Genomic DNA, 26,837 nt, shown 5'->3' with positions numbered 1-26,837 from the left:
ATATATATAGATATAGATAGATATATCTATATCTATATATATATAGATATATATATATATAAGAACATGTACTCTCTTCCATGGATGCACAAAATAAAATGGCATACTCTGATTATGCAGATTGGTAGTAAACTAGGACTGAGGTGTCAGAGGTACACTGACACGTGCAGGAGAGGAAACTGGAATCAAATCCATAACTTTTCTGATTACAAGAGAACTATTTTTTCCACTTGCCATGTGTGGATAATGAAACTCTCACTGTGGTTCTCTGCAGTCACAATCCCAAGAAAATGCCTCTGTGGCCATTTTCAAAGTTCTAGATAATATATAGCTATAATTATTATTATTGGATGTGATTCTCTACTACTCCATAGCACTTTATAGGATTCCAGAAAGTCAGTGGGGTTTAATCTAGGTGATAGAATATAAGTTCCTGTAATAAGTTGTCGGAGTTTAATATGTATTATTTTGTATTCTCTGTGGTTTATACTGTGCTATTATCAAATGCTGACTTTACCTCTTTTGGCTGTAGGGATTGTTCACCATAGCTGTTACTATCTACGTTGCCACGCCTACAAACTCTGCTAGCCAATCAGCAGAGGCCTCGCCGTGGCGTATTCAGTCAGCTGGTGGTTGGTTGATTACGTGTAGCTAGCTCCCCAGCAGTAGCTAGCTTGTCAGACGAGTCAGTTTCACCGACTTTTTTTAATTACCGTTTTATTTACCTGCTTCTCTTGGAGTTATTTGTAAGTGTATAACGAAAAGGACAATATGTAAAGCCACCGATAACGTGGAAACGCAACGAGTGGACTTTTAGCCGGAATTACTAAGGTAAGAGAGTGGAGAAGCAGTAAGCTAGCGAGAGCTAACATTTATTCTCATTGTTAAAAACAGCAGAGCTAGTTGGCTGTCAAAACATTATGTGGCAGTTTGCCTGGACGGTCCTAATTGGATAAACCCTCGTAAGACAGCAGTGTGACACTAAATGATGTACGCAGATTTAGTCAGAATAAACAGAAGCTCATCCATGGCAACACATTTAGCTGTGCAACTTATAGAAAGCAAGATACGATTTGATGAACTGACACATATCTTCTAAACTGGTCGACTGATATAAGATCCAACTTTCTGAGCTTTTACAAAGAGTCCCCGCCTTGCTGTCTCCCCAAGATTTAAATGCCTTCTGTAGGAGGATCTATCAAACCGAGGTGTTCAGGTTGCTGTCACCTACCTGAAGTGAACAGTGCACTTCAGGTAGGTGCACAGTGCCTCTGTTGGAAACAGTGTATCTCCAGTTGTAAGTGGAAAATTACCATAAAGGCATAGAGCAAATTTTATTAATGCCAAACTCAATGACTTCAGGTTTTGCAGTTGGAATACAGGTTCAACAATCTCTTTTGTTGGTATATACATTATGTTAAATGTCCTTTTTATTCTTCTAGATGTAGCAGAATGAAAACACCACAAGCCTGTTTTGAAGTGGGAACAGAAAAGACAGGACGATTTTCTTGAGCCCTCTGAACAGCAGGCATTAACATCCATACACATGGTCACAAATTCTCCAGAAGTTGTAAAGTGCACTCAAAACGAGACGCTAAAGGGAGGAACATGTTTGCCAAGCTGAAGAAGAAGATTGCAGAGGAGGCGGCCACAGCCCCCAGAAGTGGTGTCCGGATCCCCCGCACTATTAGCAAGGAATCTATCACCTCAGTGGGAGCTGACTCTGGGGATGACTTTGTAAGTACTTTGAAGCTTCACATCTTGGTCTGTAGCCCAATCCTGCATCACTTGCTTTTTACCCTTTCCCGACGACCGACTGGAGACTTTTTAAATTTATTATATGATGTGCAAAATAAGGAACAACTAAAGCAGGACACATTTAAATTAGGTTCATGTTTTCTCAATAGCTTTTGCAGAAACCTGAACTGTTTGAATCAGATCAGGTGTGCTGAGGCAGGTACACATTTCAAACGTACAGAGCGGTCCTCCTGAGGACCAGGATCTGCTCTAGTCAACACCTCAGATATGTCTGGGATTATCCCAGTTGTTCTGATAGAAACGGTCTCTTTAAAACTTAAAAATTATAAACAGAACCATGAAGATGCTTTTGAGTGTCCTGGATTCAGTGGTTTGGTTCAGTTGTGTTCCAGCTCCAACACTGACAGTAACCCAGATTGGATAAAAGCTTTTAAGAGCTCCAGGACTTTGCTTCAGTGGATTTTATACATTATTTAATTTTTTTCTTGATAACGCTCACAAATTGGAGAGTAATGACGTAATTCGTTTGTTCTAAAGTACTGCAGCAAGTAATATAACATTGCCAGAAAACTTACTGAAACACAAGAGAAGAAATAACCAGTTAAAATTAACTTAAATGTCTTAGAGGTCATCAGATTTTCTGCTGAATAATGACCTCTAAATTTTATTTTGGTGTCTCTGCCTAAATATCAGCCATGTCCAGAGTTCAGGTAGAGTTTATGTATCATATTGTGATGTAATAATGAACACCCTCTTCTGTAATGCAAAGTGTCCCAGGCTGTTGAGATCGGTGCATGCTCAGGAACTCTGGTCCTGTTTTAAATGGTTGCCAGTCAGGCAGGTCCGAGCAGCCGGACCAGGGTGGAACTGACGTCGTGCAGGAACAATGATTTCTCACTGGGTTGGTCTTTCTTGCACAGGCCATTTTTAAGCTATTGTTCCTGGCCTTTAAAGTAAACCAGAATAAGTCCTCCATGTTTATTTAAGTGATTTGATAATCTATTTTTTAAAAACCACAAAACTCTTAACAGTTTTTTAAATCTGTTTTAATCTGTGTGTCTTGCGTTTCAGTCTGCTGTTTACTCTATAAAACAAATGGAGGCGTGTTAAACTCTCAGGATGGTGTCACCTCTCACTAGCAAAGGAAAACTGTAGAGGTTGAGCTCAGCTAAATAATTCAGTGAGCAGCAGTGTCTCGGTTTTACTTTTGGTACAGCCCAGGTAGTCTGTGCAGGTTGTCCTTTTTACACTTTTAGAGCATTAATTTCTGCTAACTGTCTATTGAAAATAGACATATATATATATATATATATATATATATATATATATATATATATATATATATATATATAAAGGAAAAATATTTATTTGCATCTTTAATGTATTTCTAAGATTGTATTAAAAGGCTTAATAAATGTGCCAATTTTTATCTGATTAATTGTTAGAATAACCAATAGATTAATTTATTTCTAAAATAATCACTATTTGAAACCCTAGTCCAGATGTCTTTCTGATGGATAAAATATTGTAAGAGCAGGAAAATGGTTCGCTTTGAAAACTTTACCTGTCAACTGCTAGATGTTAGGAGGGCTGTAACTAACCACTGCTCACCACTTGGACTGATCATGATATGATTTATTACTGGATCATGTGTTTCTGCCCTTTGAACGTCCAACATCCCAATTTGAATACAGTCGTCTAATACAGAGAAAGTTTCAAAATAAATGATGATATGTGTTGAGAAAAAAACCATTTTTTTCTATGGATTTAAACACTTCAAAAAGTTCAGCAGTACTGAGTGCATAAATAGGAAAGGCAGAAGTAATGTTTCTATGCCTTTATTTGCTCATCACATGATGCGTTTCTAGTGAAGAATATGTAAGCAATATTAAATTAAAAAAAATTTTTTTGGAAAGATGTTTAAACATATGCTGTGGCAAGGTCTCAAGATAAACCTTGTATTTTACATTTTTTGTTTTATTTGTGACTCACATTGTAGCTGTCTTAAAATGTCTGTCTTTTAATGTTTTCTCTGATGAAGGTTCTAATTGCTGTTTGTCTTTCTGTAGGCATCTGACGGCAGCAGCTCCAGAGACGACTTGTCAGCCCAGCTTCTTAGAAGAAACGATCAGATCCGGAAGCTGGAGGCCAAGCTGTCAGGTAGGATGTGGGACTGAGGTCAAGCATTTTTCAGTCTGATGCAGTACAGATAAAAGTCATTTAACGTTTGCAGTAAGCAGAAAACTTTGTGCTGATAAACAATAAAACCTGAGGGTCAATGAAAAAAGGAAACTACTTCATTGATGGTAGCCAAATATTCCCATTTTTGCCAAAGATGCACCAATTAGAATTCCTTAGTTGATTAGTGAACTCTGTTTTTGTAGAGCTTCCTCTTCAGATATGAAACAATTTCAGCGTTCATTAATAAAGCATGTGTTTTCACTAAGTCTTTGACTTAAGTCAGATTACCAAATAGGTGAAACAGTCCATGGCTGCCAGAGGTTCTGTGCTTCACCTGATTTCACATTAAACGCCTCTCTGCTACTGGTCATGGCCAACTTCTTGTCTTCAATCCCGAAGAAGAACATCAGACTCTTTAGTTTGGGCTGATCTGCCTGAAAATCATGTGTGGTCACTGAATCATCCATCATTGACCATCTCTAATTTTGAACCTCAAACCTTGTTGTGTGGCTTATAGATTGACAATCGGGGTCTTTATAAAGCATGGGTAACCATTTGGAGGATTTTAAACATCATGTGTCCTCCATCTTGGATTTCCTAAACACTGCCTACTGTACATACAACCTCTCTGGAAAGTAGCCAGATGATAACTGCAAGTATAAAATGGCTTTTTACAGTTTTGTTAGGTGACAAATATCTGAACAGTTTGAGCTCAACAAAGATCATGTTATAATCCCAGATCATAATATTTTATAAACTGTGTGAAAAATGTATCAGTTTTTTATGTTTGAATGCAAACATCCATGATATCTAGAAAAATAATAATCCAAGGTGTACTGCAGCCTGCAGCAGTAATGCACAGAGGTATAAATATACAAAAGCCATGTCCATGTTGGAAGTCTGTAGTGATTTCACTTCTGTGATTCCAGTAGAAAACAAGCTGAAACCTTTCCTCAAGTCTTAATACTCCTATTTTTCACAGCTTAAGTACTAATTGTTTTCTGTATGATGTGTTTTTTGTTTTTGATAGAAAGATTAAGTGGTTTTTATGAATCCTGCTCATTGTTTTGCTTTCGGTTCTGTTTTCTGTGAATTTTCCACAGACTTCTCTAATCTGGAGAAATTTAACAATGAAATATTCCCTTAGTAAAATGGTAGCCTTAACTAACTGTAGAATATTTTTGTACTAACGGTAAATTTGTGAAGTCTAAATTTTTTTATATTTACATTTTAGTTGTGTGTTTCATAACTGAAGGCAGAGCAGCTGATTTTGACTGGAATCTAACGAGCCGCCAGCCGGTGTAAGTTTCAGCTATTTAGTTGAGTTTTTCCAGCTGAGGTCAGGTTGGGATCAGTGAACGTGTCTGTGGTTGTTTAATTGTGTGTGTACTCTTTATCCATTGTGAAAAGTTGCTGTTTTTATTTTCTAGCCCTACACTCTCCTTTTCTTCCCTTTAGTTGCTGTAATGATGTTCACCCATAGAAAAGGTTAAAGGTCATACATTCTCATGAAGCCTTTAAACCTGTATGGTTTTCTTAGGTGTGAAAATCATTAGAAACTTTACCTTCCATTGTTTCTCAATCATATTTTCCCTTTTGTTTTCTCCCTGTCCTTTTGTTTATATCCTCCCCTGCCTGTCTCTTACCTGGTCTGTGCCTCTGTTTTGTGTGTGTGTGTCTATGTGTGTGTTGTCGATACCCCATCCCAAAACTCTACTTCTCGACACTAGACTACGCTGAGCAGCTACGAATTATGCAGAAGACCAAGGAGAAGCTTGAAATTGCTTTAGAAAAGCATCAGGATTGTACGTACCTCTCCTCTCCTCCCAAACAGCTTTCTCTCTCTTGCTTATCTTTCCACTTTCCTCAGCATCACCAAGCCCCTCTACACTTCTGTATGGATTAGTTTTAAATCTTTGCTTTGTGGACACTTGGCTGCTGCTTTTTCTTTCAATCTAAAAATCCACCCTCAGTTTCTTCTTGTATTTAACCAGAGATTTTTGTGTCCTTCTTTATTGATGGAATAGTACTTAGCCTTCTGCAGAGGACAGTGAGTGCAGCCACACCTATGACCCACGTGTAAATAGTAGAGGTCAGCATAGGTGGTTTCTGGTCTGTTGACTTTGTTGCCAGTGGTGAAACTTCTCAACAAATTCTTAAATTACTTCCACCTCATCTTGTTGACCTTTCAAACCTGAGGGCTTCTCAGTTCTAGGTCGTCTTTCAAATAATGTCACCTGCCTCCCTTTTTGGTGTTTAGGGGGTTATTTGCTGTTTAGCTAGTTGCAGCAGCCTCAGAAATATTCCTGCCCTTCATCACCTATTGTCATGTTATAACCACAAAGTGTGTTTGGTTTGTTCCCTAATATCTGCTGTATAAATGAAATGGAAAATTAATATTGTCTTTGTTTTAAAAATGAGTGAATAAAGATTTTTGTTGAGAAGTGAAAGAATTAAAGATGTTAAGATTCTCCTGTGATAATGTTATTGTTTTCTTAAAAATGTAGAGTGTTTTAATCCTGTTGGGAACTCTTGATAACTTCTGACTCTTGAGTGTTAGACCAGCAAAAAAGCCTCTTTATCTTTTTGTAGAACTGCATACAACAGCATCTGGTTAGGTTTAATACCACAGTCCTTCACTCTGACCATCAGGTCAATGTGTGGACACCCCTGTGTGGTGGGGGGTCTTAGGGAATTAGTTTAGGTTTATCCAGGGTGGATTTGTTTACCCTGCACAAATTCTTTAACAATAGCCTTTCTGCCCTTTTTTCTCTGTCGCCATGCATCGCTCCTCTTTGCTTGTTTTTTCCTATTTTTTGTTTTTGCTTCCAGGAAGAACACCTAATCTCCCTTCACAGCTACTAACAAAGCCACTTTTTAATTTATTGGCTGTGTCATTTACATATGAACCTTTGTATGGTTTCTTCCTTTTTTTCCTGCTGTCACTGTCACTGCACAGCATCCATTAAGAAACTCCAAGAGCAGAATGAGTGTCATCAGAGCAGCAGGGCCAAAATGGCTGAGGGAATGGCTTTAGCTCTGGAAAAAAAGGATCAGGTAAATCCCTCTGTGTCTGTCAAATCTCACAACAACTGTTAGTTTGTGAGTTTAGCTTGTTTGCTTATTTCTTTCTCCCTTTTCCTGCAGGAATGGATGGAGAAGATGGCTGATGTAGAAAACGCAAGTACCTCAAATTGTTTCTGATGTTTTTTCTGGAGGTTTTGATATAGTTTGGATTCCCTGAAAGTTTTCTTGGCGCTGAAATGTGCAGTGGAATCATGTTGGTGTTGTGGTAACATAAATGCATGTTCTTTACCATTTCATCGTAAAGTGGTGTAAAGCTGGGCTGTTTTGTTTGATTTTTAAAAAAAAATTTTTTTACTTCATCTTTTGTGGGTAGCACCATTACATACTGTCAAGCCCAAAATTATTCACACCGCTGGCAGATTTAGGCTTAAAGTAATTTTTAATTTTACTGTCTTTCTTTTGACTGGAAGTAACGGTAATATTTTCAAATGGCCCAGCCAGTCCAGATTGAACCTGGAAGAGAATCTCAGAAGGAAGCTAAAACTTAGGATCATGGCAAGAAGTAAATCATCAAAAGGAAAGGAAAGATGCAGAAGTCCAATCAGTATATATATAAGAAGTTACAAGATTGCTTTGATGCCAGTATAGGATTTTGTTTTTCATTGAATTGAAAATTTTTCACTGAAAAGGATGTAAACAATTTTTGATGCACCTTTTTTTTTTTCAAATAAAGCATAAATAAAATAAAATTTCATATTTAGAACTGGTACTCATTTTTAAATGATATTTTAACAGAAGCCTGTCTATCGTCGCTTTACTGTAGTTGGGGACGGTTGGGGTTCAGGTGGGATGTTAAGATCTACCACATTATAGTCATGAATCTGAAACTGGCATAATTGAAAATGATCCACTATCTAATAACAATCACATACTTATTAAAACAAGCAAAAAAACAAAGAGAGACGAAAGAGAGAGACGGTAAATATTGCTGGGCCTTATTAAAACAAACCAAACATTGTAAACATAATGATTAAAATGCTCCTCCATCAACAAGTGGCCACGATTAATAATATAACATTTTATTTGCTCTATTAAAAGAACTGAACAGTTGGAATGAAGTTTTTTACCAACCTGCTACCATGCTTGTATTATTGTCTGTTTAGATAGAATTAATGTTTTTAGATGAAAACCAAAATTGAAAGACATTTCAAAACGTATAATCTCACATATCTATCGCAATCATATTTTCTTGTAGTTTAAGCTTAAAGTATCTTAAATTGCATCTCTTTCATTTTATGTGGAAGTGGAACTGAAATATAATGGCTCTGAATCCTTTAGTACTGCCACCTGCTGGTATGTTTTACCCTTCAGACCAATGTCCTGGAGAATTTGGAGAATCCTAAAGTCTGCTAGCTGTCTGCATGTCCAGTTGTTACGGAAACCAGTTTGTTAGTATAAATCCAAGTCTCATGCATAGATTTACAGGTTAACATGCTGCACATGTTAACAAGATAACATGGCTCGAACATGTGGACAGGTGGAAATACTCTGAGAATATTTAAGGATATCAAGAGCTGAGTGTCATCCAACCTTATGATTTAATGTTCCATGGCACCACATACTCCCTTTATTTTGACTTTGGTCAGAGTGAAATGCCTACTCTAGTGCTTCCTGTGGTGTGAAAAAAAACTGAACAGCTTGATTTTACCCCGGGAGCTCTAGTCAACACCATACATATTCTTGAAAAGTTGAAGAGAGAAACAGAATGGCAACGGCTCGTTTCAGCTGCTGGACTGAGCATTGTTGAACAATCCATTTGGTTTGTTAAAGGGGTGGTGTTATGTAAAATTAACTTTTGTGAGCTTTACATCATGTTATAATGTTATTCCAGCATCAAAAATATACTTGTTTGCGTGATTCTTTCATGTATGTTTGAGAAATCCTGTAGTCTATGTTGGCAACCAATCAGCTGTGCAAAACGGCTGGCTGGGGCCTGGCTCCACCTTCAAGTATGAAGCTCCTCCTCAGAGCCTCAGCCTCCCCATGACTCTCCCACTCTGCTCCTTCAGACTAGCCAGCAGGAATTACTATACACCTGGCGGAACTGCGCATCTGCTGAGCTAATAATAGGAGCTACTTCTCAGAGCAATGCTGATATAAATTGTTGTTAAAGGGTTAATAGAGGAGACATGTGATGACTTCCTGAAGGTGGAGTTTCAAAAAGATCACGCCTTTCTTAAAGAGACAAAGGCCCAATTTCAAAGTGTTAATTTGCAAAGTCCAATTTCCTATAGGTCATATTTGATATATAGCATTTTTATAACAATGGAAGGTAACATACTTACTTGATTGAGCTATAAAATGATAAAATACATAATTCTGCCCCTTTAAGAATGCTCTCTGCACTGCTAGTTTGGACCTCCACTGCCATCAGTGAACACACAGACTGTAGAAGTGCTGTTGGAACCCCACAGGGAGTCTCAGAGAGTGTGCTGCCACCCAACATATCTAGAATGGCGAATGTGTGGGATCTCTGGTATAAATAGTTATTCTGTATGTTTAGGAAAAAGCTGCCCTGTCAGTTCGGCTTGAGGAGATGATGGAACAAAGCTTAGCACTCTTCCAGAAAAGGGATGACCTGGATGAACTGGAAGGCTTTCAGCAGCAAGAGCTTGCTAAAGTTAAGCACATGGTGCGTACATGTGAAGGTTCTCAACATCTCTTTTTCAAGCACAGTTTGAGATTAAATAGAGAAGTTGGAATAGAGAAGAGCGGACCTACAGCCTTAATTAAAGAGCTACACTGTAACTTAGTGCAGTCTCTTTATATCACTGCAGGACCCAAAGGAATTGTTTAATATGTTCTCAGCTACACATCTCTCATCCATGTTTACTTTCTTAAAGTGGTATTTTTTTAAATCTTTCTGTCTATCAGTTGCTGAGAAAGGAGGAGATGCTGAGCCAACGGGAGCGGGAGCTCCAGCAGAAGGAGGCTGAGGTTCAGTCAGCGAGGCGGGGTCTGTCCGAGGCTCGGGGGAAGCTCCAGTCTCTGCAGCAGCAGCATGAGGACAGCAGCAGACTCAACTCAGAGCTGGAAATAGAGCGGTGAGATGTTCAGCCATGAATCCAAGGAATCATTTAGCTTTGTGTTAGAATTCATTTCAATGTCTCTGCATTGATGTTCAGGACTTTTTATAGACGAGCCCTAAAGTCAAGTTTATTTGTATAAACCTGACTTTAGGTTTCAGCAACAAGGCCGTTGAAACTGCTTTACATTATAAAACATCATAGTCATGAATTATGAAACAAGCAATAAATATTGCATTTTGTCAAATGTCATCAAAATTATGCATAAGATACTGTATGTTGATCAATGTTCCACTTAATGGTGCTAATAATTTAGCTTTGAATGTATGTCAGTTCACTCCTCTTGAATGGATGTTGGGTACCCCAACATTCAGTCCTAGAACCCCTCTTATTCAATATCTATATGCTTCCACTGACTCAGGTTAGAACAGGAAATAAGACTAGATATTGTAACTATGGAGATGATATACAGCTTTACATTATGATGTCACCAGGTGGCCCTGAATCCATCCAAGCACTAAACAGATGCTTTGAACAAATCAATGCATGGAGGTGCCACAACTTTCTCCAGCAGAACTGAAACAAAACTGAAGCTATTATCTTTGGACATAAAAAGGAATGATCTAAAGTCATCTTCAGTTAATACAGCTGGAAACTAGAGATCAGGCCCCAGACCTGGGTGTAGTGTTGGACTCTCACCTGAAGAGTCCATCACTCTCCAGGTGATGGAGAGTGGACAACAAAAACCTTTTCATGGTGTCTGTTTGATGCTTTGGTGGGATTTTTAGCTTCTGCTTCAGCTGTAAATTTTCTTCTGTTTCCAAATAATTTTTTTAGCAGTTTAACCATCCATTATGAGAGTTTATATATTCACTTTCCAAATCTTTAAAAAGATCAAATCTGTCCTCAACACCTAAATTTAAAAAAATATTTATTTTTAACATCCACTTTATTATTTTTCAAACTCCAAGCCACAATCTGGAACCAAACTGACTGTGAGGACAGGGTTGTCCAGATGCATGGTGGGAAGTCTGATCAGTCCTGACATCTTGCTCCAGCTGTTAATGACTACATTTCTCCATTGGTGAACGCCGGGTGCATAAGAGATGTGGCCGTTGTGTTTTATCTGGCTTAAAAGACGACACAGGTGTAACTCACCCAGCAGCTCTGTAGGGCAGCTTGGGTCTCAGGAGCCCTTTGAACAGTATTTTCTCTGAAAACCCCTGTTGTGCACTGTGGAATGTCAACCTGTTGTTTGTACTTGTGCAGAGAAGAACTGCTGCTGCTCCGAGAGGAAGCCGACAAGAAGATCTGTGAACTAGAAACACGATGCCAGGAGCTGCAGGCGGTCATCCAGCGGGTTTCAGAAGACTTCCAAACGGTCAGCTCAGAACGCTGCGACTTCTGCACTGAACACTGTGCTGATCCGTTCATTATCTTTTTATTCCTTTCAGTCCCACAACATGGCGTCATCTCTAGAGAAATCCCTCCATGATTTGCAGGCTGAAAATGAATCCCTGAAATTACAACTACAGAAGGTGAGAACAAAGGTGGCAGAAATAATTCTTAGCCAAAGTCAAGATTTGGCCTTTTATTATAAAACTGTTAAGCTGGACAATAAATTGTGCCAGAAGTTATTGTGGTAAACAACAATATTATTTTGAGACCATTTTCAAGTAACATATTGATAATGGCATAAAAATGCAAGCACACCCTCTCAAAGATCAACAAATTTTAATTTCTAACAAACATTTAACACTGGAACTGGAAGACATTTTAAATATCCAAAACAACCAAAATAAAATAGCAGTCTATAACAGTCTATAAACAAAATTGTCCTTCAAAAAAAGGTCTTGTTGAGACCAGTGCACCAGACTGAAGTTCTTGTCATCCAGTCTTTGGTAGAAAAAGAGAGAAAATCCAATCATCCAAATGGAAATTATCAAGCTGGTTTTTATTTATCATGCGATGAAGTTATGCAATTCAGGACTTACATGAACCAGAAGTGCATCAGTATGTATCAGGCTTCCAGTTCATAACTACAGAGTGTGAACTTGTCATGACTGTTCGGTCAGGCTGCAGTGACAGAGGAGGAGAAGGCGCGGCTGCTGGTGGAGCTTCAGAGGAAGGCTTCGTCTCTGGAGAGACGGCTGCAGGGGAATCTGAGCCAGGATGAGCATCTGCAGGAGTTCCTTCAGGAGGTGGGCTTCTCCCAACAAGATTCCTCTAGTCCCTTCACAGATTTTTTGTCCAAAGCTTAGAAATAATTCTTCCTCATTGCAGGCATTCACACTTAATAATATACAGTTGAAACCAGATATTTACATACACCAAATAAAAAAAAAGGCACGTACACATTTCTTTCTCACTGTGTGAAGTTATATCTGACCAAACGTCTCTTGTTTTTTAGGTCAGTTAGTTACCCAAATTATTTGCTTGAATTCAAAAGTTTATATACATTTTGAAAGACAAGTTATCACTGGACACTAACCAAATGTATTTAAACTTTTGTATTCCTGGAAAGTTACAAAACGAGTCTCTAAAAAAATATTGTCGCCATGTTTTCTGGAATTCAGAAAATAGAAATAATCCGAATAATTCTAACCGACTTAAAGCAAGAAAGGTTTGGTCAGATTTAATTTAGACAAAGAGTCTAAATTATAAATATGAGAAGGGAAGTAGAAGAATAATTCTGATTACCTTTGCTGCTGTTTTTGTTCTAGAAAAGTGATCTTGAGCTAAACCTGGAAGAGACGAGAGCAGAACTGTTGGCTGTCAGGACCAACCACTCCGACACCGTCAGCTCTCTGGAGGCACAGGTGAACCAATGCATCTGCTCACTTTACATCTCCATCTAAAAATAAGTACGCCCTCCTTCACTTCTAAGGCTGGATGTAAATGATGCAAGTAGAACACAACAATTTGAATTATGTAATTTATTCAGCAAAAATCAGGAACATGTTTTTTTATCTGTTGGTCCCTCTGGTTGCATCTCAGCTATGACTGAAATAGATGAGGAGGTTCAATGTGTTCTCTTCTCTTTATGAAGAGGCTGAAACAGGCAAACACCAAGACAATGCATTAGGGCTGCAACTAAGTTATTTTAGAAATCAAGGTTTCTAGCAATTGTTTTGAGGATTAATTAATTAATTAATCTGATAAAAAAAAAAGAGGTCACATTCTGCAAATTTTTCATTTAGCCACTTACGCCCTTTTAATACAATATTAGAAACACATTCCAAGATACAAATAAGCAATTAAATTCTTTTTGAAATAAAAATAAACATTTTATCGCCAAAATACAGTTGCTGTGTCCCTATAGTGAACTCTTGATCATTTGTAACAATTGATGTATCTGCAGCTAAAATCCTTCTAACACCAACATGTGGAAAAGCTGAGTCCTTTCTGCTTGACTTCACATCAGTACAATGTAGGACTGATCTATTGATTATTTTTTGGATTTGCCAATTAATAATTAGCTAGTAAAATTATTAATATGCCAATTAATAATTAGTTACAAAATTCTATTGTAATAGAATTTTGGGACATGATTTGAACCAGGTGAAGGTAAAACTGCCACTTGAGATCTTGAGAACTGGACCTTCTAGACAAATGACTAAAGCAGACTAAACAGAGCTGTTGTGAATGTGTCCTAAATGAACAGAATAAATAAATCTTTAGGTCCATCTTCCTGATTTCTGGGTGTGTCCTCCTGTCTGAACTCAGGTGTCTAAGATGAGTGGCAGTATCAGTGAGCTGCAGACTCTTCTTCGTCACAAAGAGGACTCCTCTAAGGCTTACAGAGAGAGAACAGATGCTCAGGTAAGCTGCTTCTCTCATTCACACTTACTGGTAACGGTCACAGGACTTCTCTTACTGATCATTTAGTATTGTTTATAATATATAGTAGGTCTACATTATGATGACTAGGGTTAGTCTGATTATGGTCATGATGGTTTTCTTTTAGGACATGTTTATATTCTTTGAGATTCTTACATTTTCCACAACACACAGAGGACAGCTCAGCTCCAATTCAAGTTTTGCCACTTATATTTGCTTAAATCTTTTAAATAATTTTAGAATAAATATTTTAAAGAAATACTTTTGATAGACCTCAAAGTCCAGCCAAGCTGCAAATAGTAACGTTAGAACTCGAATAATATTAATGAGGATGGAGATGAAAACAGCTCTCCTGTGGTAGGCTGCATCTCTGGATTTGTGTGTTGAGCAAGAGTTTTGAAAAGTATCAACCTCATCTGCTGCGTTTAATTGCTCACAATGAGTGACATCATGCGGCTGTACATTCCAGGAGATGCTTGTTGGTATGCTCCTCTGTGCTCATGTTCCCTAAAAACATGAAAGAAACACCTTCCCTTACCAGAAATATATTTCTGCTCTTCCTCTTTACCTTTCTGTAATCCTTTCTTACTTTTACTTTTCTCCTCTTTCCTTAATCAGTAGTTTTTTTTAATATTAATTCTAAATCTCATTTACCACTTAATATGGATTCTGATCAATACTGAGTGCTGAGTGGCTTCTTATTTTGACAAGTAGTTTAGTTTCCACTCCAGATCTGAAGCCAGACATCTTGTTGTGCTTTGAAGGAAAGCTTCTGCACGTTGATTGAACAGCATTGCATTTAGTCCAGGGCATGTTTTATCCACTATATTATTTTAGAAAAAAACTCAACAGATAAGGAGTTGAACAAAACTCCCTGAATCAGCATGATGAATTTATATTCCACTTAGGTTCAGGCATCTCTAACTTTCCTCACCGGCAGCTCAATCATTTATTGCATATTTACTGTAACATGTTCTTGTTTCAGATTGCCTGTCTGGAGCAACAGGTTGTGCAGAGTACAGAGAGGATGAAGAGTGCAGAGCAGCAGGTCACAGAGAAACAGCAGCAGATGGAGAAACTGGTAGACATCACAACACTGCCTCCTTCTCTTCCACTTCAAAGCTTGCAGTTTTCCCTTTGAACTTTTAAGTATTGGGCAAAGGCAGATAGCTATGTGTCCCAGGAGTTTAACATTAAAAATCTTGATGGGCTATTTAATTTTAAGGTAACCTACTTTACGTTCGGTATGTATAACTTCTGCTGAGGAACTTGTTTTACTAGGAAAGGTGCATTTTCAGTACAGTAACAGAAATGTATTTTTAAAAAGATCAGTATCTTCCAAACGTGTATTTGAACTCCTTTGCTTTTGGAAATAGTGTCATTATAGGTTTGGTTAAAATGTTCCAGTTTTTTTTAAGTACATTAAGGCCAGTTTTCTTCCAGCAGGGGGAGTGGAGTGCTGAGAAGGCCTTTCTGGAGCAGCAGTTGTGTTTGTTGGAGCAGCAGAGTGTGGAGAGGGCCAGCCGGCTGGAGGAGAACAACTCCTCTCTGCAGACAGACAAACAGTCTCTCCTGGACAGGGTGGTATGGTTCTTCTTCTCTTTGTTTACGTGAAAACAGTAGCAGCGTTTCCATTACAAATGTGTAAAACTTTGCCGATATTCTTCCAATACCAAACAAACCACAATTTTGCAGTTGCTGTGCTTCCATTAAAAAAAGAGCATCACATGTGAATAAGTTTATTCATGTGATAAGTCACTAAAAAACATGCTGCGCCATCATCCTCCAGCTACTTCCTGTCATCTTCTTTGTGGTTTGCACCAGTGGCAACATCCATGTTGTTGATCATGTGACCCGTGTGATGTGAAAAGTGTTTCCATTGCAGTTTTACTAATTAAATCAATTTATCGTCTCATCCTAGCACTAAAACTTTTTAACAAAAAAAACAAGAACTTTTTCATATTTGGCTTGTTTGCATTATGCAAATTTATTTTCAAAATGTCGAATTGTGCAATTATATTGACAATGGAAACACAGCCAGTTAGATGCAGCAGCAGTTATTTGTAGAGAGATAGATAAGTGCCTATTAATAGATCTATAATTGCTAAACAAAAAATATAAAAATAAAAATGTATTTGTTGTGTGTTGTCACACCATGGAGAGCCTGTTTTCTGTCTGGCAGGCTGATCTGGATAAACAGGTTGTTGAGGCTAACACCATGTTAAAGCAGCAAGCAGAAGAGCTGGAGAACTGTAAGGTAAACTGCTTATTTACTTAGTTCAAACTAATAATAAGAAAAATGTGTAAAACTTGGAGACAATCAACTGTGGTGCTGACAGCAAACATGTGACTTTTACGCTAAGAACTGTTTTGTCACAATGAGTTTGACTTTTTATAGTATTGTGGGTAAAAATATCTAATATTTCCAGAACCATTTATATTTACTCTGAACATGTAGAATTAACTTGCTCAGTTCAATCAGCACTTTTTCAAGTTGATGCAGAGCTTTGATGAAACAGGCAAATCCGTCCACATTCTGTGATAAATTGAGGCCTGTCTAATGGCAGAGCTTTTGTTGAGTATTTGATTTGAGTTTTTTTTCCACTACGCTGTTCGTTTCTAGGGAAGCAGAGTAAATGTGTGTTGTTTGTTTCCTCAGGCGGAGCTGAGCAGCCGGCTGATGGTGAGCACAGAAATCGCCAAATCTCTGGAAGAAACTAGACGGCAGAAGCAGGAGCTGCAGACACAGGTCTGTTTGGGTGTAGAAACTACACGGCAGTATCATGTAAAATCAGCTTTTTTAAGCTTTACATCATGTTATGATGTCATTCCCTCTGCAAAAACATACCTGCAGTGCTGCTTTGATACTTTCATGTATATTTGAGAAATTCTTTAATATCCTGAACAACCGTTCAGTTGTTCAAAACACCTGGGTGGACTCAGTCACGCCTTCGAGGACTCCCCCACTCAGCTCCTTCAGACTAGCCAGCAGCAATTAGCAAACACCTGCTGGAACTGTTCATCATCTGATCTCATTATACAAGCTACTTCTCAGAGTAATGCTGGTAAAAATGTTGATGTCATGATGACTTTCTGAAGTCGGAGTTTCAGAAACAGCAGGAGCTTCTTAAAGAGACAGATTTCAATTTCAAGGCATTAAATATTGAAATATTGATCAGTGTGGAGTGACGGTCATCTGCTTTTGCTTGATGTCAGGTTGGTGAGCTGACTGTGGGCCTACAGAACTCTCAACAGGAGTTATCTACCTCTGCTAAGAAACTTCGATTGAGAGATGAGGATGTCCAGACACTTCAGAATGGTACACACACATACATACCATTAGTCCTTCAAAGCAGTTAGTAATCTGTTTTTGGTTGATATGTTTGCGATTTCTGTCACTTTGACGTATCATGTGTGTTGTCATGTGTCGTCTGTGTGTGTGGGGGTGTGTGTGCATGCTGCAGAGCTGCAGAATCGGCAGGACTCTTTGGCTCAGCTGCAAGAGGAGACGGAGCGGCTGCATGCCCAGCTGCAACAGGCAGAGCTGGACAAAACCTCCCAGCTGACGAGTCTGCAGGGGGCACTGCAGAGCCAGACACAGCAGCTGGACAGCTGCCAGGCGCGGGTCAGCTCACACTAACAAGCTTTCAACATGGAACACAGGCTAGCTGTATGGAGAGTGAAGAGTTCCAAATTACTGTACATAAAAGAAGTTGCAAAATATTTATTTAAGTCTTATTCATTTTTTTAAAACTGGAAAAAAACTGGAAATATATATTTTTTAGAATTACTTAATAGGTGCCTCAATTAAATGTATTTATTTCATTTTGAAAACTAGATTAAATTTTTTTTTTTCATATTCCTCTGCCGAAGCACATCATGATTTAATTTAAACTGTCAACTTCCCCTGTCAAACCCAGTGGGCTTCAGTAGAGACCCCGACACCTGATTGGCTGCTTCAAGCGTCAAATCAAAACAACATTTTCCCTGAAAATTTCAGAAATAACTTGTTATTCAAATAAATTATTTCAAGTTATAACAACTTGACTTGAAGCAGCCAATCTGCCGATCTCTACAAAAGCTGTTCTAATCCCGCCCACTGAGTTTAATGGCTGAAGTTAATTGTTTGAATTCATGTGTGCTTCAGCACAGCAGCAAGAAATAATTTAAGTCATGAAAGATTTTTTACAATAAATCTAGTTTTTACAATACAAAAGTCAATGCACTTAATACATTTAGTCAAGGCACATATAATGAATTTGATATTTAATCTGTCATGTCTGTATTTCCAGTTTAATAAATTAATGACACATTTAAATAATTTTTGCATATTATTATAATTTGTCAGTCCTTGCTCTCCATATGCCTTATTAGACATACATAATTATTAGTGGTTGAATCGGATGGTTACGTTGGGGTGGATTAATGATGTGAAGCATGAAATGACAGCGCTGCTTGGCGTGTGTCGTTTAGATCTCGTACCTGGAGGTGGAAGTGGAAACGCTAACGGAGCAGCTTCAGAGTCCGGAGGTGTGTGAGGAGGACCAGAACGGCTGTGTCACCGTGGACGACCTAGATCACATCCACCGGGTCAACAGAGAGCTGGAGCAGCAGCTCAGCGATAAGAACCGGGTCAGACATCTTATCTCCTCTACAGTCTGTTGGATGGCCCACCTTTTAATATGCATTTAAACACACTCTGCTGTCTCCCATCATAAAACACACATGTTTTCAGACCATCAAGCAGCTGCAGCAGAGGCTGGCAGAGTTAAAGAGGACTCTACAGAAAGAACTGGTAATACCTGGAGCATCTATCTGAAAGCACATGTGTGCATACTAAAAAAAAAAAAGGTTAAACAGGCTACTGATTAATTCCTGGACTGTTCTAAAATCCCTGTTTCTGTGTTTGCTCAAGAAATTAAAGCCTGAACCCGAAGCTGAAGGGAAGGAGAAGTGTTTGGAAAACCGAGCTGAAAAACAGGAGCGTGTTCATTTGGATCCGCTGCTGTCAGCTGCCCCGAGCCCGCCCACTTCCAACACCACCGTGACCAACACTGCTGACCTCAACGACTCTCGGGAAATCAACTTTGAGTATCTCAAGCACGTCGTCCTCAAGTTCATGTCCTCGAGGGAGGCGGAGGTGAGTCATCACCACTTGGATTCTTCCAGGTCGATCCGACCAGCACGCTCTAAACTACTGGTGTCTCCTCTGTTAGGCATACCAGCTGATCAGAGCTGTTTCTGTGCTGCTCAACTTTACTCGGGAGGAAGAGGACATGCTGAAGCAAACTCTGGAGTACAAGGTTGGGGCTGTTCTTAACTTTCACATGTTCTAAGGTGCACTTTAGTTTTGGGAGTTTTTGGTGACAAATGTAATTGTGGTCTCATATTTTACTGAGTTCCTGCTTCAATTAAGCTGCTGCTGAACAACTGGAAGCATTTCCAGTTCTTTAGCAGGAGGATTGGGGTACTACCACACTTTTATATGTTTGAGAGTACACTTAGTCTTGTTACAGCCACAGGCATTGATTAATTTTAGTGGAATTTTATACAATAGTGCATAATTGTGATGTGAATGGAAATGCATGTTTTTCAGGCTCCGACCTGCATTTTATTTTATTTACAAATTATGGACATTTTGTTGTTTCATCACAGGAAACTACAAAAAATGCATGCTGATGTTTGTATAGGGATGTAAATATGTATACCTTGGCATCCTCTGAATTAGATAAGGGATACTGGCCACTTACCATTTTTCAGGTCCAGTAATAATGAATATAAAGTTATTACCACAGCTTCACACAGAGACCCTAAATGCAAGTGTCATCATTGTGGTAGGTTGTTAATCACATATTGACATCATTGGTAAGGAAGAACCTGCTGAGGTTTCCTACATTACACAGTGAAATGTTGCAGAGGACAGTCTTACTACAGTCTGTAGTGCGTCTCATTGAGATTCACCAATAGTGAATTAAATTTAGATTTTAAGAGCAGAACAACTTCCTGTTGTACGAACATTCTGGAGTTTTCTTTCCGCAGGTTAACGATAATGCCAGCTGTGTCTCCTCTCTGTTCTAGATGTCCTGGTTTGGATCCAAACCTTCTCCTAAAGGAATCATCCGGCCTTCCATCTCAGGCTCTTCCACTCACTGGAGCTGATGAGCATCAAAGTGAACTGCAGTGGTGAAACTGAAGGAAATAAAGGACCAGATTAGCCAGGAAGAGGACCTCTTTGAGTTGTGGCTCCTGTTATTGACCTTTGAACCGCCTCCTACAGCTTCCCCCTGCTCTCTGTTACCAGTTGTCTGTGTGTTCCTGGCAAAAAAGGATCTACACAGTATCATCAAGGCACAACCACCTTGCATTTGGTAATTGATTTTTAAAAGGAACTGACAGTCTCGTTAGTATCTGCTGCAGGTATCTCAATTTACCTCTGACATTTGACACAAATTGAATGTTTTCCCCTCTGTGATGCTGTAAGAGACAGGCAGACTGATTGTTCTGTTCGAAAAAGCATTACCATGCCAACGCTGTCCTCACCAGACAGCGTTGGCTTGTTATTCAGTGCTTCTCATGGTTTAAATCCAGAATGCTTTCATCAATGTTAGTCTGTAAAAAAGACTAAACTTGCATTGGCTTCAGTTCTAATAAGTAAAATGGACATAATTATTGACACTGGTGTCTCTGGATCCAGACTGTCTTTACTTAAAACAAACACCTCCTCAGACTGAGTCAGTTTTACTTCAAAACGTTCTGTGGATGATTCTAAATTTTGACTGCTGTGTTTTCTAAAATGAGTTTTAATCAAAACATTTTACTGGGTGAAATTGACTTGTACTAGTTTTTTGGTACTTAAAGGCAACATTTTACCGGCCACTGTGTGGTGAGCTAAAAACAGAATGGCCTTAATTCAAACTGTTTTAATCGTAGTGTGACTGTCATTAAAAAAGCTCGCTCTTTATGCTTTTGCTCCAGCTTATCGTGCATCATATACAGTAACAGTGGCCCCAACCAGAGTGCCGGTCAGATGTCTAACTTCTAAAGCTGGTCTACTGTTTTTAGCCCCAGTGCTAATAATAAAATAAATTAAATTAAATAAGTGTAAGTCTAAAACCTGGATCTGCTCAACAGGAATAACTGGAAAAGAAAAAAAATAATAGAAGGTTACTATGTATATGATCTGTACCTGCCTTTCCTGTAAATTAATTTACATTCCAACATGTCTATTTATGTATAGAGATATGTACATACTGTATGCATTGAGATCTTTCTAAATCAATGGATGTAAATAATTTGATTTGATGAGTTTACAATATTTATCATTAGCATCGTCCAGGATTTGATGTATCTGTGCTGCCGCCTGTCAATCAGTCCACCTGCCTCATGTTTTCCTTCAGTTCTCAGTTTGATGAATGAACTTTCAGACTTTATAATTAGGGGCGCACCTATAAATCGACCCGCTGATGAACTGGCCCTGATGTCCTTAATATTGGGGGATCAGAGATCAGCTGATACCAGATCTTCATATTCATATTCTTCATACTCCAATCATTGACTGAATCCCTGTCAGCCACTGTCCTCTTCTATTTAGAAGCATTTCGGACAAAAAAGACTGCTTTCACCTAAATTTGGAATTGGCAGGTCAGACTTTAAAGATCGGCAATCATCCAGAAAATTGCAATCGGTGCACCCCTAATTATTACTCTGGAATTTTAAGTTGCTTGTATGGTTTTTCTTTGATATTCTGGGGTGCAGGAAAACAGTTTTGAATGCAGTTTTGTTGTACTGTTTTACTAATGACTGGTAGCCAACTGCAGTCATTTTGTTTGCTTGGGTGGAATGAACCGTCTCCAAGGAAATTAACAGTGGGAGCACTTTGTAATCTTATCAGTTAAGCTGTGTTATGTCTTTCACACTATTCTTCCATCACTACAACTTTGTGTCTAGCTTTTGTATGATTTAATGACTGCCTTGAGTACAGTTGATTGCTTTCCAATGATGATTACAAATAAACCCAGAAAGGTCATGAAACCTGATCTCTGAATCCAAACCCTGCTTATTTATTCAGTGTCGTTTTGCCATTTTTTCCTCTTCTATATTTGCACACAGTACATGGAGATGGCAGTATTCAGTACCTGAAAACAAAATATTGATTTCTTTAATTTACAAAGATTTTACCAGATTGCAGTCATTGTAGAAAGAAAGTACACCACAGACTCATGTGGTTAACACAACCTATTCCACAATGTCGTTATTTATTAAAGACAAAGTTAAAATGTGTGAGGGGGGATAATTTAATTTCCTGTTCTAGAGAAATTGTGACAAAGAACAACACAAAACTCCTCTAAAAATATATATTTTAATTTACATTTCCTTGAAAATGTTAAAAATGTTGCTTTGTCATTGCGCGCGTCATGGTGGTTGAGTCCTTGTTGTAAACACTCCGTCCGTCAGGGGCGCTGTTCGAACATTTCGAAACAGTCTTGATTCGCTTTTTTCCGGAAGCTACTTTTTCTGAGCACGCGGTGTGTCCGGCCTTTCCAACAGGGCAGCGACGACGAACATGGTGAGGAGCTGACTCTCCGGGATAAATTTTCCATTTTTTTTACGTTTAGCAGATTGTTTAACCAGAGTTATTCAAGCTGTAGTGGTATATAAGGTTCTTATGTACCTCTCGGTACATGTATTGAAGGTTCGGTTACTAAAGTTTTGGAAGAAATAGTTAATTATGAAGCGCTCCTACCGAGCGGAGCTACTCCACTTAGAAGCTAACAGCTAACTTGAGAAACACGGTGGGACTAGCGATGACTCGTGTAGTGTTTTGTTTATACAACACTTATTGGTACATTTACTTAAAATTAAACACAGTAGGTTTGCCGATGGAACTATATTATCTAACGAATAGTTTTAACGGTGGAAGCTGTGCCTTAAAGGAGCAGGAGGTCTGGGGCTGGCCTGTGTGTAGAACTAGCAGCCTTCTCTAACACGTCTTTTCTCCGTCCGACTTCAGGCCAAGATCAAGGCAAGAGATTTGCGGGGCAAGAAGAAGGAGGAGCTGCTCAAACAGCTGGATGACCTGAAGAACGAGCTGTCCCAGCTCCGGGTGGCCAAAGTGACCGGCGGAGCCGCTTCCAAGCTCTCCAAGATGTGAGTGTGAACCCGCTGGTGCGGCTTCTGTTGATCGACATCTACACAGACGAACTGCTTCCTCTTCTCCGCAGCTAGTTGTGAGAAATGTGTCCATATAAAGATTTAAATCACTGTTGTTAGGGCAGGAAGATCTTTCTGAAGGTTCATTTTCTAGACGCTTTCGCTCTTAATTTTATGACCAGTGTTTGGTGATGCACACATAATTATAATTCACCAACTTTTAAAAGCAAATGTATCATATGGGTTAAAAATATTCTCTGTATAGATGTGGAGTTTGTAAGAAATGTTCGTTAAGAGTTTTATTATTTTTGGGACTAAATGTGCCCAGCGTGGTCAGACCTGCGAAGGGATCCAGAACAAAACGATACCATTACTGCAAATTTCTGCTGAACGGCTGAGCTTAGTTCTGGGAACACGATGCTGTTGAGCTGTTTTTCATTCAAAAGGAGTACATCAAGGTGATGTTGGAAACATCATGATTTGACATGACAGTGATCCAAAATGCACAGCCAGGTGGACAACAAACTGTTAATGGTTTGAAGTTCAGACTTGTTTCTCATAGAGAGTCTGTGTAGAGTTCAGAGAGAGTCTGTGTAGAGTTCAGAGAGAGTCTGTGTAGAGTTCAGAGAGAGTCTGTGTAGAGTTCAGAGAGAGTCTGTGTAGAGTTCAGAGAGGTCTTCCAGCCAAAAGCCCTGCTGCTCCTTACAGAAGCTCAGTGGAGACGTGCAATAACTCTGTCAGCAGCTAGGAGAAACATTTGGTTGCTGCAACAGTTAATGAAGTCTGTACCATTACTGATATCTCTACATAATCTTGGGACATGAGGTTTTTGTTCATATTCAAGTAAAAAGATTTATTTCCACAGTAGTGTACCTTGTATAAGATCTCTTGGGTTATGTTTGTCATTTCCTGTCAGAAATGATTAAAAATTAAGATCTAAATCTGGATTAACTGCAGGCACATTAACTTGTCTCTGTGGAAATTATGAACGATTTAAATGTTGTTTTTCTGTATTGGTTCCCATCTGCAGCCCACTGGACCTGAGCTCAGCTAGTTCCCTGTGGGCAGCACTGTGAGGGATAAGTGAAGAGCTTGACTGGAACAAGCTGGAGTGTCTATTGGTGAAATCAGTTAAAGTGACTAAATGAGCTCAATGGATCCCAGCTGGGACTCTGATGGAGGGTAGAGGTGTGTGCTTCTGTTCCAGGCATTAATCACCTCACACACCAAACCCTCCTGTTCTCTCCCCAGGCATTGCAGCGCCTCCTGCTGTCCAGTTTGTCAAATGTGGGGCTCTCCTGCAGCTGGCTGAAGAACTTACTGTCTTGAAAGCTGAACTATAGTAGCAAACAGTCATTTAAAATCTTAACTACGTATTTGCAATATTTTGCAAATCAGCCCTGCTCTGGTCCACTTCGTGTTCAATCTTAGGATGCCTCTGCATTTCCTGCATCTTTGGGTGAAAGTTGGAAACATTTCACTGCTTATTGAAGTTTCTGCCAGAACTGAAACTGAACTCTGATTCTCTAGAATTAGAGAAGATTAATATCTAGAGATGATCACTTGATGAAAGCAAAACTAGAACTTTTTACAAATTCACTTGCTCATTGAAGCAGTTCACTTAAACATCCTCAAACCCAGATTAAAAATAATTAGCATTCTAATTGCTGAGTTTCAACCAGTGTGATGTTGATTTAAAGAAAATGTTCTGAGCCACACAGTGAGTTGAAGTGTTGTGGAAGTCCTCCAGTTTATTGTGTTGATGTTGGAATCCTGCTTGTGTAGCTGACATTTATAAGCCACGCTGGTCAGAACAAGTTCAGAGGAGGAAGCACCCAGCGGCATGGAGGAGATGGAACCAACTCATTAGGAAGCTGTTTTCATCCAGTCAGGATGTAAATCCCTGAGCTCTTGTGTTCATCAGTGGGTTGATCAGCTGTCTGACTCTGTTGTTTTACAGCCGTGTCGTTCGCAAATCCATCGCCCGAGTCCTGACTGTCATCAACCAGACACAGAAGGAGAACCTGAGGAAGTTCTACAAGGTGAGGGCCACATCCTTAGTCTCTGCTCACTGAATACACACACAGAGCCGTTGGCTTGGGACTTTCAGTTTCTCTAGTCTGAGATGATATTTGTTGAGCTGATGTTTCGCTGACTGTCAACAATTGCTTACCAAAAGACTGAGACTTGAGATTACTGTTCCTAAACCCTGGTCACAATGGCTGATATCTGGTTATTATTGCTGCTGCATCAGAACATTTTTAACCATCTAATTCTAAATTACTGTTTTTGGCATGGGAGTGGAGCATTTGTTTGTGGTTGATGTGGGATGCACAGCTTTTTTTTTTCTTACACACTTTATTCAAATATTTCTAAACAAGTTCAGTGTCAGATGAACCATTCAGCAGGCTGTATGACCAAATCTCCTGACCCCAACATTGTTGTTTCAGGGCAAGAAGTACAAGCCCCTGGATCTGAGACCCAGGAAGACCAGGGCAATGCGCCGCCAGCTCAACAAGCACGAAGAGAGTCTGCGCACAAAGAAACAGCAGAGGAAAGACCTCCTCTACTCCATGCGCAAATTTGCTGTCAAAGCTTAATGGCTGTTTGTTATTGATAAAATAAAATCTGTTTAAAAAACCTTTTGTTTTCTTGAATATCTCACTTAAATGATCTTGCATGCTTCACCCAAAAGTTACTTGCTTATTCAAATGACATTTTTGATTTCATATCACTAAGAAGGTAATTACTATCAAGTAGATGATTTAAACGGAAGAAGTCGACATCCTCAATCAGAAAATGTTTTAATTCCAAATTTTACATTCTGCCAATCTGACATAATCATATTCTATTTATAGGAATGTTAACTAGACAAAACATTCTACACTGAAAAGCACTAAAACCTTTTACAGTGAAGCTGGAAATGCTACTGAATAATCTCTCATTACGGATTGAGTGTAATATGGATAATGTGGCCAGCAGGTGGTGCTGAATGCAACTATGAAGACTTCTAGAGCTCTGACTGGAAGTTTGAACTATTCAGAAACAGTGGGTTGAACTGAAGTACAAGAACTGGAGCAAGTAACTTTTATAAAAAAAATAAATGCCTAAATCAGTTTTTATTTAAAATTTAAAAGGTTATGTATGTTTTGTAATGTCACCCATTCATCCCATTTGTTAATTTAGTGTATAAAGCCCCTATATTTTTACTACATTATATATTCTAGATTACTTCTACATTTGAATAGCAAAGTGTTGACGCTTTGTTTGGAGTCATGCTGGTACAACATGTGACAAAGACAGCCATGCTGTGAGCTGAACGCCCAGAATGCCTGTCACCTTTCCACTAATTACTTTCCTACAGTCACGGTGCAGTCAGCCTCCTGTGGACGGCCTCGGCAGCATGAAGCCTCCAGCAGGCCTTCTCTCTCTGTCTGTGTGTGTTAGCATGCTTTCTTCTTCTCCTCTACCTCATCTGAACCCTGCTGGTGATCCAGGCTGCTTCAAGGTCAACAGCTGCAAATGCATCATGAAGGACGGCAGTGGAGTGATAAACCTGAGAAGCATGGGAGACGCAGACGGTTTCTTGGGGCGTTTGAGGGCCGTCCCAGTGGACAACACGTCCATGGACACGGAGAGCCTGTTTTCCTTCAGCCCCTGCCAGGTCTTCTCCCAACCAGAGGACCTGAACCTGCCAGGAGGCGCCTGCTCCAGTGTTGCTGCCTGCCTCATCGTCAGGTAGAACAAGACAGGGAAAAAATATAGGGTTTTTTTGCCCTCATTGACATTTAAGTT

At 39.2% G+C, this 26,837-nt stretch overlaps 2 protein-coding genes across 4 annotated transcripts; both read left to right on the top strand.

Annotated features, from left to right (window-relative positions):
• The first annotated feature begins 641 nt into the window (after positions 1–641).
• golga1 (golgin A1) lies at positions 642–21,936 on the top strand. 3 transcript variants are annotated; one of them, XM_014474743.2, is made up of 24 exons: positions 642–831; positions 1,443–1,737; positions 3,828–3,918; positions 5,670–5,744; positions 6,899–6,996; positions 7,087–7,119; positions 9,530–9,658; positions 9,901–10,070; positions 11,322–11,433; positions 11,507–11,590; positions 12,128–12,253; positions 12,776–12,871; positions 13,779–13,874; positions 14,878–14,973; positions 15,336–15,476; positions 16,075–16,149; positions 16,552–16,641; positions 17,109–17,211; positions 17,357–17,517; positions 18,366–18,524; positions 18,628–18,687; positions 18,808–19,032; positions 19,109–19,195; positions 19,971–21,936. In XM_014474743.2, exons 2-24 carry the CDS (start codon positions 1,609–1,611, stop codon positions 20,049–20,051), a joined length of 2,517 nt encoding a protein of 838 aa, XP_014330229.1. In that variant the 5' UTR covers positions 642–831; positions 1,443–1,608; the 3' UTR covers positions 20,052–21,936. The 3 variants fall into 3 exon arrangements, with proteins under 3 accessions (XP_014330229.1, XP_023198223.1, XP_023198224.1); XM_023342455.1 differs by lacking the exon at positions 5,670–5,744; XM_023342456.1 differs by lacking the exon at positions 9,530–9,658.
• Positions 21,937–22,383: 447 nt separating this feature from the next.
• Positions 22,384–25,684, top strand: rpl35 (ribosomal protein L35). The gene is made up of 4 exons (XM_005814550.2): positions 22,384–22,458; positions 22,903–23,039; positions 25,003–25,084; positions 25,493–25,684. The coding sequence occupies exons 1-4, from the start codon at positions 22,456–22,458 to the stop codon at positions 25,640–25,642; spliced, it is 372 nt and encodes a 123-aa protein (XP_005814607.1). The 5' UTR covers positions 22,384–22,455; the 3' UTR covers positions 25,643–25,684.
• Positions 25,685–26,837: the final 1,153 nt, after the last annotated feature.

This window comes from Xiphophorus maculatus, chromosome 11 (assembly GCF_002775205.1).
Source record: "Xiphophorus maculatus strain JP 163 A chromosome 11, X_maculatus-5.0-male, whole genome shotgun sequence".
NCBI lineage: Eukaryota > Metazoa > Chordata > Actinopteri > Cyprinodontiformes > Poeciliidae > Xiphophorus > Xiphophorus maculatus.
Note: the sequence above shows the minus strand (reverse complement) of the source record. Positions and strands in the feature narration are given on the sequence as shown.

What these genes read in the sequence shown, in the direction of transcription:
- golga1 (XM_014474743.2), top strand. Translation starts at nt 1,609, where the DNA reads ATGTTTGCCAAGCTGAAGAAGAAGATTGCAGAGGAGGCGGCCACAGCC. An exon ending in TTTAGAAAAGCATCAGGATT is followed by an intron (nt 5,745 to 6,898) that starts GTACGTACCTCT and finishes GTCACTGCACAG; the next exon opens with CATCCATTAAGAAACTCCAA. An exon ending in GGACTCTACAGAAAGAACTG is followed by an intron (nt 18,688 to 18,807) that starts GTAATACCTGGA and finishes TGTTTGCTCAAG; the next exon opens with AAATTAAAGCCTGAACCCGA.
- rpl35 (XM_005814550.2), top strand. An exon ending in GCTTCCAAGCTCTCCAAGAT is followed by an intron (nt 23,040 to 25,002) that starts GTGAGTGTGAAC and finishes GTTGTTTTACAG; the next exon opens with CCGTGTCGTTCGCAAATCCA. An exon ending in ACCTGAGGAAGTTCTACAAG is followed by an intron (nt 25,085 to 25,492) that starts GTGAGGGCCACA and finishes TTGTTGTTTCAG; the next exon opens with GGCAAGAAGTACAAGCCCCT.